Source organism: Lissotriton vulgaris, chromosome 6, assembly GCF_964263255.1.
Source record: "Lissotriton vulgaris chromosome 6, aLisVul1.2, whole genome shotgun sequence".
Taxonomy (NCBI): domain Eukaryota; kingdom Metazoa; phylum Chordata; class Amphibia; order Caudata; family Salamandridae; genus Lissotriton; species Lissotriton vulgaris.
The window spans coordinates 1,779,436,332-1,779,454,597 of NC_141694.1; the positions used below are offsets into that span (position 1 = coordinate 1,779,436,332).

Sequence of the window (18,266 nt, forward strand, 5' to 3'; positions counted from 1 at the left end):
TCAATCCATCTAACCTGTAATCCATTATCAAGCCATCAACAATGCCAACTACCCTTCAATCTATCCATCCATTCACCCACTTTTCCAGCTCTTCACTCATCCATCCACTCTACCATCCATTCACTCATCCTTTCAGCCACTCATCCCTACCTTTACACTGCCATTCATTCACATGTCCATGCACCTGTCCATCCATCCATTCATCTAAGCATTTATCCATGATTCCATTCATCCAACCTGTAATCCATTATCAAGCCATCCTCTGCCATGTACCTATCCATCCACTCTGCCATCTATTCACTCATCTATCAACTCTACCCTCCATTCGCTCACCTTTTCACCTACTCATCCATCCATACCTTTACTCTGACATTCTTTGACCTGTCCATTCACCTATCCAACCATCCATTTACTCCGCCATCCATCCCTTTACTCTGCCATCCATCCATCTATCCCTTTACTCTGCTATTCGTTCACCTGTCCATCCCCCTATCCACCCACCGGCTCCTTTACTTTGCCAGCATTTTACCTGTTGATCCGCTTGTCCATTCACTCACTCATCCATCCATCCTTTTACTTTGCCATCCTTTCACCTGCTCATCCATCCGTCCAATTATTCTGCCATCTTTTCACCTTTCCATCTACCTATTCAATCACTCATCCTTTCACTCACTCATCCATCTACCTGCTCATTCAGTAATTCACTCATTTATCCACAACGAATTCATCCATCCTTCCTTGCTTCTACCCTTGCTTCCTTCTTTACCTTTTCTATTTACTCGTCTTTAGTTCATCCTCGCTCCTGCATGCTCTTCTGTTATGCTGTATTCCCTTGAATATTTAATCAGGAGCTTTTGTCTGCGGAGGTCCAGTCAGAAGAGGCCCATTAAGGACCCACCCCTGCTGCAGCTGCTAAAGCAGGGGTTCACGACGCCCCTGCCCGGTACCCACCATACAGAAACACCTTTCCAGGTCATGCTGGAAAGTGCACCTAGATTCATGCATTACTTGATTTTGATATTAATGATGGTATTGAAAAAGGCAGAAACGTCTCCAAGACAACCACCAGAGAGTTAGGTCCATGTCCATTAGCAACTGGATGACTCTTAGGACCTGCTATGATATTTGCATGATCAACAAAAGAAAAAAGAGCTGCCATAGAGCATAAAGGCCAGGTGCTTTCCAGTACATTCTTTAAGGCACCTATTGATGCAATAAGTTCAGCCAAGCAGCAAATGCCAATAGGGTCCTTTTTAAGACCTAGAGTTTTGACTTTTCCCATTGTGGGGGTTATCTTTTGTGGTGAAGAGGTGGATGATCCTGGGACAGGGGAAGGGGATATAAAGCAGAAAGCCGCCGTCAGCGTGATGGATGCCAGGTGCTCTTCACAAGGGCACCTTGGTCAGTCAACCGTATGTGCATCCTCTCTATGGCTAAACTCCGCCCACTTCATGGCAGCACAGTGCTCTAACTCAGAGTGTCCTTTTCACTAAAAGGACAAGCTCAATCCCAGACTTAGGAGGCTTTTTTACCTGCAATGCCCAGGGATTCATTTCTACTGATCCTCCAAGCCTTGTTGTTGAAGGATTTTCTACTGTAGGTGGCAGAATATAACCTCAGGTAATCTGGACCTACAGACAGCATGTCTAGCCATTGCACTGAATTTGTAAAAAAGAAAAATATATTCCCAAACCAAGAGTAACGCAAATAAAGAATGACAACATGTCCAGTCTGTTAGAGTGTTTAGAATTTGCTCAAAGGAGTTATTGTGTGTGTGAAACAGAGAGTATACATCTTCATTACCAAAAGGATGGAAATACAATCAATCCTAAATCACGATATTGCTAAATATGAACTACAGACTTGGCATGGCGTTATTCCCCTCTTGAAACAGAACAGAACAACAAAACTACCTAAAAAAAGGTTACAACAAAAATAAGTAACAGAATTTCCCCAAACAGAACATACACATATATCAGAAGCGCAGAAGCAGCATACCGTTGCTGTGTTGATGGTGGGAAATATTATCAGTCCCTAATACAGCTCTTCGGCATGAAGTCTGCACCAATACTGTCACTAAATGTTTATTGTTGATGGACTTCCATCTGCAGTAAAAACCGATGCATGTGTTACCATACCTGGATGAGTGTTTGGAGAATGGAAATCACCTTCACCAATGTCGAGGGGAAAACAGATAGGAAGCCTTATGTCTAAACTCCTCTCAACAGGAGGCTTTCTTGGGGTTAGCCGACTGAGACATTCCATACCCTTTAAAAAGCTTTTCATTATAAATGTATGTTTCAAAAAGCATACACCTGTGGAAAATAATTTTGGGCAGATTTCTTCAACTTGAAATAAGTTAATTTAACTTCTGAAATAACTGGATGTAAGCTATTGGATAGGACTTACGACCAATGTTTGCTTATCGATATCAGATTAAGTAGAGAAAAAATTCCTTGTAGGCACATTTACCCGCTAATGAACTAATTGCCCAAGCCTCTAACGGTCTATTGGGTCACCCACTCCTCCTCTTACTATCCCTAGCCAGGCAGGCACCAATCTCAGTGGGGAAAGGAGCTGCTCCCAAACCTGGTTTAGAGTGACCACAGAGGAGAATCTACTCATTTCCATGGCCACACAGGCTATGCACATGGAAAGAAGGGTTTCACAGTCTTCTATTTAGGCAAAGAGGACTATTTTGGGACTGTGTGCAGTAGGGCACAAAGGAAGTGCTGTAAAAGTGGGTAGAGTTGCCCCTGGGAACCTTTACCCTATTGGTAAAGGAGGGGAAAGGAGTCACCCTAAGTCACTGGCTGATGATATGCATGAATGTGCCACCGACAGTACTCTCCTCTGAACACTTTCTGAAGAGGGCTGGACCTTCTGTCTATGATATTAGAAGAAACCAGAATACAGGAGCTGCTCTGCCTCGTACCCAGACAAGGAAGTGGACTCCAAGGGTCATAAGGCTGACTTCCTGTTCAAGCCACAGAAAGACAAGTTCCAAAATTCCTTTTCTGTACCTGCCCAGCTGAGCAGTTCCAACTGGATCCTGCTGCTGACCTCAGCTGGGGTGATAATTGATCCCCAAGTGCTGTCCCCAAGGTCCTGGACCCTTGAATGGTGTCAAAGTGTATTTCTACAAACTTTACTTGAAACCTAGGACTAAGTAAGAAGTTAGAATTTTTCACAGTTTAAAGACACAAAAAGTATCTGCCATGTGACAGACCTTCTTTTGGTGCAAAATTCTAAATTCTCCCGCTCGAAGCTTTTTTCACCAAAAGACAGTGGCTTCACTGAGAGCTTGTCTAGTGACTATCCAATGACGTTGAACCCTCTTCTGCCACAGCCTACACCATTGCTCCACTGAGGGTTTTTGACTTAGATTTCAGAGACTGAGCTGAAGGTGAAACTTTCGACCTAGTCGGACCTGGTTTCTGCGGTCAAGAGCTACCAGGTGACCGCGGTTGGTTCTTAAAGGTTTTTGGTGCTATTTTTATATTTAAACTTTAAAAGTTAATACCTCTGGCTTCCTTAATGGATTATATCATTTTGGTGTCATTTTATTTATAAAAATTCACTCTAGTCTATATTTGGGAGGAGGGTTCTTGTATAGTGTTTCGACTTTGTTACTGTTTTGGTACTGCATAAATCCTTTATACATTGCTTCGAAATTAAGCCTGTCTGCTCTGTGCCATTTCTCCCCGGGGATTGGAGCTCAAGTTAATGTAATGACAATAAAGATTCACACTGACAAGGATAGTGAATATTATTTGAGGATACTTTCCCCTTCATCTAATACTACTAATACTCCCACTTTCTTAAACCAGGGAAGAAACCTTCACCAGAAATAATCCAACCTTACAGACACAGCGAATTGTGAATCACATCTCATCCGCTGCATCCCTTTTCATATTGTTTCTTGCTGATATACAGACTGTAGGAACCTGGCTCTGTGTATACTATACCAAATTAAGGTACAGTGTGCACATAGCCCAGTGGAACCCCAAAGATAGGCAGAGGTAAAAGTAGGTAGTACCTTACTCTCTATTTGTGGTAGTGTCGGCCAGCATTAAGGCCTTATCAGAGAGAGGGTAGTGCTAAGCATTTATTGTACAAATCAGGCAAGACATGATTTCACACACTCAGGTTCTGAGCTCTGACCATTTGGTTGGTAAAATAATTTGTTTAGTTATATTCATTTTCTAGAACCAAGCCAGGTCTGGTACCGGTCAGCATAATAAATTACAGTTGGTATGCAATGACTTTGTTACAATATATTTACTTTGTATTTGCAGTCAGTCAAAATTACTTTATAATTACTTTTCCTACACAGGCAGGTATCAGGCAGGTATCTCTAGATACTAGGCTGGGGCATTTCCTGAGGGAAAGAAAAGTAGATAATACGCTTTATTATATCGTTATTGCTTTGCAGGATCACTCACAATACATATTTTAGTCTTGAGTGAAGAAAACGAGGGGTATAAGTCCGTGAGTAGGCTTCGGAAAGATGCGCACTCGAGTCGTACCACCAGCAACACAGAGGCGGTAGGGTACAGAGTGCAGGGACCACATGTTAGCCAACAGGCTTAGCGAGGTCGTGAGCTTCGGGACTGTTGGCAAGCAGGCTACCATGCTGGAGAACAAAAAGATCCTGGGGTCGAGGTCAGCACTTTAGGGCCCAGTGGCCAACAAGAACTGCATCACCACAGCGCAGTTGTGGCCTGGTGTAGGATGCAGTCTTGGCTGAAGCTGCAGAGTCAGTCAGGGATCCCTCTGAGTCGGTCATTGGTTGATGAGATGAATAGGGGCTTTGGGTGTCTTGTGATTGCAAGCATTCGATCAGACAGTCGCAGTTGGTTTCTATGGACCGGAGCAGTTAGGGAGTCGGTCAAGGGATTGCCTTCAGTCACGGTTGAGGGCACCTTCCCGTTGTTGGCTGCAGGTGTGTTTTGGGAGCTTGTTGAGGTTCAGGGGTCACTGGGATCTAGGCTAGGATCCCAGAGACCTGATGGTGTTTATTCACTCAGGCTCGGGTGCCGTGAGCTGTGTGTTGGCGACACAAGGACTCGACGGGGCTCAGCATCTGTTACCTTTGAGCAAGTCCGATGCTCACAGGAGACAACATTCTTTTTGAGTCACAAAGGCAGGGCAGGCTCTCCTAGAATTAAAGGCCTGCTGGCTGCAGGACACACCGAGGTTCTGTTAGAGGTGCCTGAGGTCGGGACAGGCCAGTAGGGCTTGGACCAAGTCAGTTGGTGTCCTCCTCTTCTTTTTCCCGCATGGCTGTTCGGCCCTTCTTCAACCTGGCTCTGGTCTTTCTTTTTTCATTCTTTTGTCTGAGGAGGCAAGGTTCAGGGTAGCCCTAAATACTACATTTAAGGGCATTACAGGTAGACAAAGGTCGGGACCAATGGGTCCCTCCCTTTTAGCTGGTACACCCTTTTAGCTGGTACACCCCCTATGCGCCTCTGGCCTGGTCGCCCCCTCGCTCCTCACCTCTCCTGCCCCAGAGCCTCCTGCTGCCTGAGAACCTCGCATCCGAGATCCGATGCCGATAGCAGCGCCCCAGCCGCCGCTGAGCCGCCCGCTCTGCCTGCTCCCGTTTTCCCGCCGCTTCCTGCCTGCGGCCCCGCCCCCACGCCAGACGATTGGACAACGCGATCCCGCCTCCCAGCTGACCCGCCCTCCCGGCTCCCTTCTTATGATGCCCCCTCAGCGACCGCGCAGCGGACGCGCCCAACGGGAGCACCGATTGAGCGCCGAAGGTGCGCCAAAGGTAAGCCCGTCTGCGCCCGTCCGCGCCTGGACCGCGCCCAGTGCCAGGACCCCTGGCCCCCGCAGACCCCAGCCCACCCGCCGGACGTACGACGCCGCCACCCTCAACGCACTCAACGCCGGGCGATTCCCGGGCTGCTGCCGAGCCACCCCGAGACGCACCCACGGACCCTTCTGCTGCAACTCCTGCAAGTTCACCTGCATCCGGACCTGCACTACTCCAGCACCAACCAAGACCAAGACGAGCAACAGCAGCAGCCACCTGAAATTCATTCTGCTCAACACCCGCTCCGTCCACAGGCACGCCATCGAGATCTGGAACCTGCTCGACACCACAACCCCAGACGTCGCCTTCCTCACGGAAACCTGGATGAACGCCTCTTCAGCGCCCGACATCGCCATCGCCATCCCAGACGGCTACAAGATCATCCAAAGGGACCGCATCAACCACACCGGAGGAGGCATCGCCATCATCCACAGGAACACCATCCGCATCACGACCAACACCGACGACACCTTCGCACCCGCCGAGCACCTGCACTTCCAGGTCCACATCAACCCCAAGACCACCCTCAGAGGCACCCTCATCTACAGACCACCGGGACCACGCACACAATTCAGCGAAGACATCGCCGACTTCATCAGCCCGCACGCCCTCTGCTCCGCTGACTACATCCTCCTCGGGGACCTTAACTTCCACCTGGAGAACAACAACGACCGCAACACCACCACCCTGCTGGACAACCTCGCAAACCTGGGACTCAAGCAGCTGGTCACCACCCCCACCCACTACGCCGGTCACACACTCGACCCCGTCTTCTCATCCAGCAAGGACATCGCCTTCAGCCATGCCACCGGACTCCACTGGACGGACCACAGCTGCGTCCACTTCAGCTTCAGAAGGACCACGATCCACCACCACCAGCAACAGGTTGCACGCAGAAGTTGGAACAAGATCACAGCCGACCAGCTCGCGACCTCCCTGAGCATAAACCCCCCCACCAGCACAACAAACCCAAGCCAGGCGGCCACCACCCTCACGAAGTGGATCAGCGACTGCGCAGATAACCTCCCCCCCCTGAGAACCCCGCCTAGCAGACCCGGCAGCAAGAAAGCCCCATGGTTCACCGACGAACTCAAGAGCTCCAAGAAGAACTGCCGAGCCCTCGAGAGAACCTGGCGCAGAGACCCAACTCCGGACAACATGGCTGCCCTCAAGCTCGCCACCCGAAAGCACCACCAACTCATCCACGACACCAAGAAAACCGCATTCAAGGAACGACTGGACAACAACGCACACAACAGCAAGGAACTCTTCAACATCGTCAAAGAGCTCTCCAACCCCAACGCCGGAAACAACGACATCACCCCTTCGCAAGACCTCTGTAACTCCCTCGCCTCCTACTTCCACAACAAGATCGCGGACATACACAACAGCTTCAGCACTCAACCGACGCACGCCACGACCGAACCACCGCCCCCCACCACCACCCTCCGCGCCTGGACTCCGATCAGCACCGAAGACACCGTCCGCACGATGAACTCCATCCACTCCGGATCTCTGACCGACCCCTGCCCTCACCACGTCTTCAACAAGGCCGACGCTGTCATCGCACCCCACCTGCGGGACATCATCAACACCTCCTTCGACACCGCTACCTTCCTGGAGAGCTGGAAGCACGCCGAACTCAGCGCCCTACTCAAGAAGCCATCAGCCGACCCCACCGACCTCAAGAACTACCGCCCCATCTCGCTGCTCCCGTTTCCTGCAAAAGTCATCGAGAAGACCTTCAACAAGCAGCTGGCCGCCTTCCTCGAGACAAACGGATCCCTTGACCCCTCGCAGTCTGGCTTCCGGGCCAACCACAGCACCGAGACCGCCCTGATCGCAGCCACCGATGACATCCGAGCTCTGCTCGACAACGGAGAAACAGCGGCCCTCATCCTCCTAGACCTCTCCGCGGCCTTCGACACTGTCTGCCACCGTACCCTAGTACAGCGCCTCAGCAACGTCGGAGTCCAGGAGAAGGCACTGGAGTGGATCATCTCCTTCCTCGCCGGAAGGACACAGAGAGTCCGCCTCCCTCCGTTCAGATCTGAAGCCACCGAAGTCATCTGCGGCGTTCCTCAAGGATCCTCGCTCAGTCCAACCCTCTTCAACGTCTACATGAGCCCCCTCGCAGACATCGCACGCCAGCACAACCTCAACATCATCTCCTACGCCGACGACACCCAGCTTATCCTCTCCCTCACCAACGACCCCGCCACCACCAGAGCCAACCTTCACGAAGGGATGAAAGAGGTAGCCGAATGGATGAAGAACAGCCGCCTGAAACTGAACTCGGACAAGACGAAAGTCCTCATCCTGGGATCCTCACACTCCGCCTGGGACGACTCCTGGTGGCCCCCCGCCCTAAGCAGCGCACCCAAACCAACAGACCACGCACGCAACCTGGGCTTCATCCTGGACTTCTCCCTCTCCATGACCAGACAAGTCAACGCCGTCTCCTCGTCGTGCTTCAACATCCTGTGCATGCTACGTAAGATCTTCCGGTGGATCCCCACCGACACCAGGAAGACGGTCACCCTGGCCCTCATCACCAGCCGTCTGGACTACGGCAACTCCCTCTACGCCGGAACCACCGCCAAACTCCAGAAGAGACGCCAGCGGATCCAGAACGCGTCAGCACGACGCATCCTGGACATCCCCCGTCGCAGCCACCTCTCCGGACACCTGAGAGACCTGCACTGGCTCCCGGTCAACAAGAGAATCACCTTCCGACTCCTCACCCACGCACACAAAGCCCTACCGAACCAAGGCCCAGGATACCTCAACAGCCGCCTCAACTTCTACGCTCCCAAACGCCAGCTTCGATCGACCGGCCACGCCCTCGCCGCCGTCCCCCGCATCCGAAGAGCCACCAGAGGGGGACGGTCCTTCTCCTACCTCGCCGCCAAGACATGGAACTCCCTCCCGACCCACCTCCGCCTGACCCAGGACCACCTCGCCTTCAGGAAGCAACTCAAGACCTGGCTGTTCGAGCAGTAGCGGACCCCCCTCCCCTAGCGCTTTGAGACCCTCTGGGTGAATACTGCGCTATATAAATACTTTGATTGATTGATTGATTGATTATCATACACCCTACAGTGCAAGGGGGCATAAGCCTCACTCTGGTTGGCTGGGTACCCCCATCTGCAAGATGGCAGGGATTGAGAGTTGTGCTTCACCTCGCCTCCCAACCTGAGGGGTGGGGTTTGCAAAGGTGGGCACACCTCTACTCCTAACTTGGTTTTCCTGCCGATTCTCCCACCCAAAGGGGGGGTCAGAACAAGTTGGGCCTGTTGCTGGGAGCAGCAAATGGCTGGGGTAGCTGGAGAGGAGGCTTGGCGCCTCATCCCAGGTTGTGCTTTGTTTCAGGACCCCGAGAGTGGCAGGCTCTCAACTCAGGGGTCCTGAAACATGTCTGGTTCTGGCAGCTGGTGAGCATGCACTCAGCCAGGACACTAGAGTTAGGTAATTTTTCAGGGGGCATCTTAGAGATGCCTCTAAGATGCCCTCTGAGTGCATATTTCATTAAATGTACACTGGCATCAGGGTGGGTTTAATGTGCTAAGAAGTTTGATTGCAAACTTCCAAATTTTCAGTAAAGTCATTATGGTGCTGTGGAGTTCGTAATGACAAACTCCCAGACCATATACTCTTTATGGCATTACTGCACATTGCAATGTCTTAAGAATTGACGTAGACACTGTAGGGGTACAGGGCTCATGTACCTATACCCTCACCACTGGTATAGTGCACCCAGATAGGGGGGTGACTTACCTATGCAAGGGTAGTGGATTGAAGCATGGCACACAGGGATGTGTGCCATGTCGACTCTTCACTTCGTTCAGCACCAAGACACACAGCCTGCGATAGCAGTGTGTGTGTGTAAAGGTACAGGGTCTCTAAGGGTGGGACAATAAGTGCTGCAGCCCTTATTATTATTAAGTCACAGTGCCCTTGGTACCTATGGTACCTTTTGCAAGGTACTTACATGTGGCCAGAGAGTTGACAATTGGGTTTTGCAACAGTACAGTTTAGGGAAAGAACATAGGCCCTGGGTACCTGATTGGCAAGAACCCAGGGCACACTCAGTCAAAGTACATCATTATTAGGCAAAAATTGGGGGGCTGTTAGAAATGGGATTTCTGGTTGGTTAAGGCTTGTGCCAAAGTCAGGCAGAAACCACCACTCTAGTCAGGGCAAGGGAATTACACGCTGAAGATAACCCCTGCTCACCCCCTTGGAGACTTGGCATAAGCAGTCAGGCTTATCCCAGAGGCAATGTGTAAAACGTTTGTACAAAATACTCACACAGCAGCAACACACTAGGCACACTACAAAAGAAACTCCATACAAGGTTATATGAAAAATAGCCTTTGTATTCTCAGAAACACATTAGAAACACAATCACACATTTACACTGTGCCAACTGGCACTAGGCAATAATCACAGAAGATTATATACAGGACCAGGCCAATCGGGCCACAGTCAGAACCATTAGAACAGGTAAGTAAAGGCAAAACACATCCAGTAAGTACTGGTACCATAATGACCTAAGCATTATCACATTAGCATTAGACACCATCCTAAAATATCATAAAATGACATTAGGCAATAAATCACATTAGGCCATAACCTCATTAGCATAAATACACTATGCGTTAGGCACCACAAGCATAAATCACATTACGCAATCACATTAGGCGTAAAGCATATTATGCAATCATCATATAAACCTAACCACATGATGCCACCTCTGCGGGCATTACCTTAGGGCCTTGTGCCCTACCAACACACAGGTATCCACAATGACCCCCAAGCCAACTGGCCTTCTTAGAGGGCTCAAATGCCCTATGTCCCAAATGTCAGGGCGTGCTGCCACTGCAGCAGAATCCGAGTGCGCAATTGCGCTGGCCCCACTGGGTCTCCTAGGTCCCCACTGGGACTCCTCAGAATGCTCTGGCCTAAACGTTGCAGCTGCTGCTAATTGCCGTGCAGCTGTGAAGGAAATTAGACACTGGCACTTACTGTGCCCTGAGAGCCCGACTGGGACTTTATAAATAAATAAGCTGCCAAACGTTGCAGCTGCCCGTGCTGGTGCGGCACAGCTGTGAAGAAATTAAAGGGGACCTGGCACGACTGTGCCCTCGGGCCCCCACGGGGTTCTTTAAACAATGGTGCCCCCAAAATGGGAAACAGGGCACTGGCACTACACGTGCCGTCTGAGCCCCTCTCTGGGACTCTTAGAAAACAAATGTGCCCCCTCGATGCAGCTGCCCTCTATGAGGCGGGGCAGCTGTACCAAAATAGCCACACGGAGCGGCACGGGCACCTCTGAGCCCTGTAGACCCCCACGGGGGACCAAGGAACGATGTGGCCCATGTTGGAGTGGACCGCTCTCTGGCGGGTCCGCTCAGATGACCCAATCATTCAAAGGAGAAGCCCCACTCACCAGGACTCTCTGGGCGCTGCTCCTCTAGCCGGGTCAGCAACATTCGGGGCTCTCTCCGCTTACGAGAGCTCTGCCTTGAATCCGGCCGGCACTTCCTCTGTGCAACCTCTTGGGCACCGGGGCTTCCATCTACTCACGGGAGCCCCATCTCAGGCAGACATCTCCTCCTCCTGGCTTCCGGACTATACGCTGCCGGCCCCGCCTCCAGTCAGGCAGTTTTCCTGGTTTCCGGGCTGGCCGTACTGCCTTCCCTGGGTCGCGGCGGTGACTCTCAGTTGAAAAGAAAGCTAGGTGGGCTCCCGCTTAAGCAAACAATGCGGGTGGGCAACCGCCGTATATAAAATCCACAAGAAAGTGGGGTGGGCACCGGCTATAAAAATGAAAGCATAAGCGGGCACACACAAGTCAAATCTTCAATAAGCGGGGTGGGTTCGCGCTCTATACACAAAGCATGCGGGGTGGGCACCCACAATACAGCATCACTGGGAGGGGGGATCCCCACATCAGGATTCCCTCCAAACCAGTTTCAGCTTTGGCACCGCAAGGCCCACCGCTCTTCTCAACCCAATTAAAATATGGCGCTCACGAGGCGATAGACGCAGCAAAATTCTCCAAAGTACTGGAAAGTCATAGTTAAAGCGCTCCCAGGGTGCAGGGGCCCTCCAGAGTCCATGGGGCATAGATGTGCCCAGGGAGGCCAGCACACAGGGCCCTCCAGCAAGGAGGCAAGCTCCCATGGTGGTTTCACCTGGGCCCCAGCAGCAGCAAGCCCCAGCAAGTCACGATCAACAAACTTCATGGGGTCACAGCCCCTACATTTATACACAGAGGGCCATATTACCAAGGGGAAGTATCGCTGTATTTTCGGCAAATTGTTCCGAGAAAGCGGCAATACTTCTAGCGCCCTATTAACAAGGGCATGCTAACGCCTGCCTCAAGCCCACTTTGCATGTCAGCGAGAAACATCTCTAATGACATGCAAAGTGCGCGATCCCACGTCCAACCACATGTAAAATGTGGTTGGAGGTGGTAACACCCTATTACCAAGGCAGGCTTTGGGAGAAGGAGACCTGCGATAAACTCGTTTATCGCAGGTCTCCCAACGCCTGCACTGATCAGGTGTTAGGCATTGATAACTTGGGGGTGTGGATCATAAAGCTGAATCCACCCCCATATTATCAAGGCACACATTAGCGCGTGACAACAACGCTTGTTTTCACACGTTAATGTTCCCTATCGCTGGCTATCGCCGGATTTAATATCGCCTACGTGTTGCGCGTCGATAATGACGCGCTAACTCAGTGATAAAATCCGAAGATAGCCAGTGATGGGGAAATGTGCGATGTGCATTTTTTAACGCACATCTTGGTAATATGGCCCACAAACTCTTTGTCTGCAGGACAGGGTTTTTGGGAGCACCAGATGCAACTGGTTCAGGGGGGATTTGGAGCACTCTGTTGACATGGCACCTCTTTTCTATTGTAAGGTGGGGGCTCGTCATCAGACACACCACAGGGGGGCGGAGCCAGCATTTACTAGGGCAGGCACAATCTTATAAAGGGACCAGGACTTCTCCTCCCGCCACTCAAAATGCAGATGTCCCACTCAGCCTAGCGGTGACTCACCCTGCCCCTCCGGGAGCCACACACAACGCACGAGCCCCTGTCACTCAAAAGCCAGACATGCAATTCACATCAGGAAGGCAGACACATAGCACAAAGAAATGCCAACTTCTAAAAGTTAAACAACAAGGGGTGGTGATGGACAGAGTCTCTGAATTAAGCAGAATACTCTCACCCAGTCAAGAGATCAGGGCTAGATCCAACACCGTTTTTTAGCTCACTGCACCATCCCAGCTCAGAACCTGGCTATATGCAAATTAGTCTGTTCCTGTCCCAGTGCATGATGGGAACAGGGCAAACCAAACTACCAAGCCAATTCTTTCACTGGGAAGGAAACAAGCTTCCGGGGACCGGTTTCTGGCATTACAGCCGTCTTCAGCCCGGCTTGCTTGAATCCTGATGGTGCAATGAGCAAGGGACTCACATCTAAGTATACCCTTCCACGCTTATGGTGGACAAAATAATTAAACAACAAGGGGTGGTGATGGACAGAGTCTCTGAATCAAGCAGAATACTCTCACCCAGTCAAGAGATCAGGGCTAGATCCAACACCGTTTTTTAGCTCACTGCACCATCCCAGCTCAGAACCTGGCTGTATGCAAATTAGTCTGTTCCTGTCCCAGTGCATGATGGGAACAGGGCAAACCAAACTACCAAGCCAATTCTTTCACTGGGAAGGAAACAAGCTTCCGGGGACCGGTTTCTGGCATTAGAGCCGTCTTCGGCCCGGCTTGCTTGAATCCTGATGGTGCAATGAGCAAGGGACTCACATCTGAGTATACCCTTCCACGCTTATGGTGGACAAAATAATTAAACAACAAGGGGTGGTGATGGACAGAGTCTCTGAATTAAGCAGAATACTCTCACCCAGTCAAGAGATCAGGGCTAGATCCAACACCGTTTTTTAGCTCACTGCACCATCCCAGCTCAGAACCTGGCTATATGCAAATTAGTCTGTCTCTGATCTTTGGACTGGGTAAGAGTGGTCTGCTTAATTCAGACACTCTGTTCATCACCACCCCCATTTCTGAACTTCTAAAAGTGGCATTTCTAAAATAGTTATAATAAATCTGCGCACACCATTGCGTAGCACTTATTGTTACTATTTCAAACATACCAAACTTGACCATGCTGCACCTCTCATATCAGGAACTACCACTAAAACACTGATCAGGGAATCCCCAATGCATTCCTAATGGAGGGCATCCCCACCGTAGTGAAAAACCAAAATGGCTGGTTGTCACTACCAGGACATGTCACACACTTAAGGTACATGTCATATCTTTTACCTACAATGCACTCTGCCCATAGGGCTAGCTAGGGCCTAACTTAGGGGTGACTGACATGTAGTAAAAGGGGGATCACAGACGTGGCACACACTTTAGGTGCCACGTCACAGCGGCAGTGAGGTCACGCACTTTTCACTGGGCAGCACACTGGGCAGCAGTGCTAAGGTGCCCAGAGTCCTAAAACCTCAACACCATGTCAGAAAAAAGGCTAGGAGAAAGGCAAAAAGTTTATGGATGACCCTGAAAAAAAGGCCAAGTCCAACAGTGGCAAATATGCAAAAAGGGCAACATTTCGACACAGAACTCCTGTATATAGCTGAACATTCACAGATACCTTCCTAAAGTCAGCCACCTCGGCCACCACCATCAGTGTTAACAGCAAAATCTCTGTATTGTAGGCCATTGTATTATTCTGCTTGACACGTCAGATCTCACGACACAAAATCCTTCCTGACTAAAGGATCTCAACTTCTTCCAAATTGTGCTTGAGACAACACCCCCAGCTGGCTACATTCATAATTAAATGCTGTGTCCACCCAAGATGCATCAGGTTTAAAGAAAACCTGACCACCTTCAAATCTCTAAGTGCATGGAAAAAACAATGTGCTCTTTCAACATCAATCTGGCATTCTTCCTGGCAGAAATACTGAATCCACCGTGATCACCATCATCAGGGACCACCTCAACTCAACTGTTGACTGACATTGTGTCAGTCTTATTGTACTTCCTTTTTGGTATTCTCCCGACAACACAGTCAAACACTCCTACCCCTAACTGAAACTAGAGTAAGTTGGTATTCAAGGGACCATTGTAGGCTAGATCTCCTACCGCCCTTCTGAAAGATCAAGTACCTTCTCACTCTTATGTTTCTCACCACCTTCTTGTCATGCCATTTCTACACTTCTCTTCAGTGCCTCCCTAAGCTAGGCCTGAGTAGAAATCGTGAAAATTCACTCAACAGAATCATGCAGAGTTACATAAATCTCCACAATATTCTACTGAGTTCCGCCAACATGCGGGAAATGCACGTCGCACTGATCGCATCCTGGTTTTAGCGCCGGTAGCACATTGCATGCTGAAATTTCACTGTAAACGACAGCACTCTATCTTCTAGTTGATTTTACTGCTAGTAGAAAATCTACTCAGCATGCAGCTCTCTGACTATGACCGTTCATGTCTGCTGCGTTCATAAAATATATCCGAAGTCCTCCTAGCGCCCGCGAACCGCGCTCCGTGATGCCAAATATCACTTGCACTCACCAGCCAGAATTCTGACGCATTGCGTAGTTCCTGTTGTCATCTCGTTGCTCAAATGGAAATATAATTCTGCCATGTGGTAACTGGCAGATTAGGATGGTCCAGAGAATTGCTGAGTCACCATGCAGATTTAAAATTCCACCCGGGCCCACCATAAACCCTCTACCAGACCTCATCTAGTCCTTCACCTTAACATAGTGTTACTATACCAATGACACATAGACCATCTTGAAGTTAGACACTTTGGTGCAAAACTGCTATCTCCAAGCTGTTTACTAATGGATGCTAAGAAACCTACTAGAACAAAATCATTCAAAACTGAAATTCCTACATACAGGGAATGGAAGAAATTCAGGAAACACGGGCCTCTTGTAGTTACACCTCCCAAATTAGCCAAGTCATAATACTCACCATCTAATCCAAGCAATTCTGCCTTCTCACACCTGGGTTTCCCACAGATGCTCCTGTTTAGCTACTGTACTTTAATTGATTATTTAAAAGCACCCTTCTTCCTACTCCAAAGACTTTAAAAAATCAAAACTCCAGAAGCTAGATAACTATTTCATCGACACCATAACACAACAGCACGCACGCGCTCCACTTGCTACCCATGGACAGACACTCCTCCTTCAGTGTATACTGTGTTGCCCTCAGGGTCAGCTATGTCATTGGTCCATCATTTTTGGAAGTAAAACTTCACAGATACTCACAGAATTGCTCCCTGTAATCTAAACTGCAACCCTTGCTGGCCACCATGCCCTACAAGAAGTCATGCATCTATAAATAAATAAAAAAAACTTAAATGAGGGCAAAACTATGAAACGCCCTCCTGGCACAGTCAAGAAGCATCCAAGACAACCAAAATATCAGGAAGTGGATACATATATGGCACTTCCTCAACAAGTGTTTCAGCAGAATCAATCTTTAATGGATAGACCCACTGCATGGATAATCACAGCTTTAGAAGCACAGGAACATGATACGTTAAATGTAACCAAGCCCTTCCAATTGTACAAAATGTAATGTCTATTTCTTTTACTACATCACATACTGAGGCACAGCAATTTCCTATGGAGAAGAGATTTATAGGTTGATAATAAACTAGGTCAGATATCCTTTGAACATTCTTAGCCCTCAGAATATTTGATAAAGATGAATGCAAATTGTTTAGGAAACCTACAGTGAGATGGATTTTTAAATACATTGATTATTTACTAACATTCTTAGGTAGCCCTACATATCTGTTTTTTGTGTTGATTTTCTGGTTTGTCATGCTTACTGACCATTTGTTTTACAATCCACAGACAAAGTGGCAGTCGAATCGTATGTCTACGAAGCAGGTCACCATTACAGTGACGCAGAGCATTCAACAGATAGACAAGTCTGGTAAAGTCCTGGAGACATCTCGCACAACGTTTGAGCTGACGAAGCCACCTACAGAAAAAGCTGACGAATAGTACATTGAACTTTCCCAAATGGTCCTTATCGTTATAGTGATGTCCATTTTGTGGTAGTAAGAAATAGCCATTAATATTGATTTAGCTTGTAGAGCCTCTTCTGCCATTTTTTGTGTGTGTTTTTTGGTTTGTATATGCTATTTTATTTTTTACAATCCCTTTAGATTGGATTTGACATTTTTCAAGAGTACCAAAACAATATACAGCACCTAGAAGAGAACACTGTAATCTCCACCAAAAATAAAAATGTCATTAAAAGCACTATCCTCCCACAAAGATCTTGCCTGATAGGGGAGGGCTGCCCGCCCTCCCTCCCCCCGCCCACCCCCCCTCTCCCCCAGCGCCTTGAGACTCTCATTGGTGATTAGTTGCGCTTTTCCAACCTGATTGATATTATTTTTGTTCCCTGCATTTTTATATCATTTGAACACATCAATGCTTTATGTCAGGGTTCCTTGCTCATAGGTAACTTCTAACCTTTTAGAATCGTCCTCAAATGCACTGTGAAAAAATGCTCATGTTGTCAGCCAAAGAGAAAAATCTGCAACTTATAAAAATGCACCAAATATTTATGCAGGGTCATTCCTTTTGAATCTCAGTTTTGGAGTGATGTGCCAAACGTACCATTCAACACTCCATCACTCTTCACTGAAAGTGAAGCCAGACATATTAAACAATCACTGGTTGTGCTCGGAAGACAAGTTGGGCATAGACTGTGTATGCCCGCTGTATAGTGAGAATATTTTCTCCAACCTCCTTAATGTCTATATTGATCAGTTACATTTGTGAAAGTGTAATAACTGCTTTGATGTGTCTTGGCTTGTTTAACTTATGAACCCACAATGTCATTCACTGTTTTTATGCCAGCAAGAACAAGTGCCAAAATGTTAAGAACATGATCTCTGTGTGTGAGCTATCTCTGTGCTTGAGCTCTCTCCCAAGCAATGTGGGATCTCAAGGAGATGTATATTTTAAATAAAGTTATAAAAAACATTCCTCTGTATCATGTGATTGCTGGAAACTATAATAAAAATAGGGCTGCAGGTAGCTGAATAGGCTTATACATGGCAACACTGCATATATATCTCTTTTAAAACTATGGACAGCTAGGAAACGTACTTAGCTATGGTACGGGTGTTACCATCATCCAGGTGCAGGAGTATGAGGGCTTGAACAGTAGTTTGGAAGTTGCTTTCTAGATAAAATTGATTAAATTTCTATAGAAGAGAGAGCTAGTGTGAGTGTAATGTGCTCTTTGAGGGTGAGGTTCTCGCCCAGGGCGAACCCAAGTTACTTAGCATTCAGTGAAAGTTGAGGTTAGAAGCCGTCCAGACTCTGGTCATGGAGCCAGGTTTGTACTGTTTC

At 48.6% G+C, this 18,266-nt stretch overlaps 1 protein-coding gene across 1 annotated transcript in view; it reads left to right on the forward strand.

Moving 5' to 3' along the window:
- The window catches only part of LOC147709472 (brain and acute leukemia cytoplasmic protein-like), a 462,876-nt gene extending 445,002 nt beyond the window's left edge, over positions 1-17,874 (forward strand). The window contains exon 4 of the mRNA XM_086925496.1: positions 16,749-17,874. Coding sequence (XP_086781622.1) covers positions 16,749-16,901 — 153 coding nt within the window. The 3' untranslated portion in view covers positions 16,902-17,874. The remainder of the gene's footprint in view (positions 1-16,748) is intronic.
- The last annotated feature ends 392 nt before the right edge of the window (positions 17,875-18,266 follow it).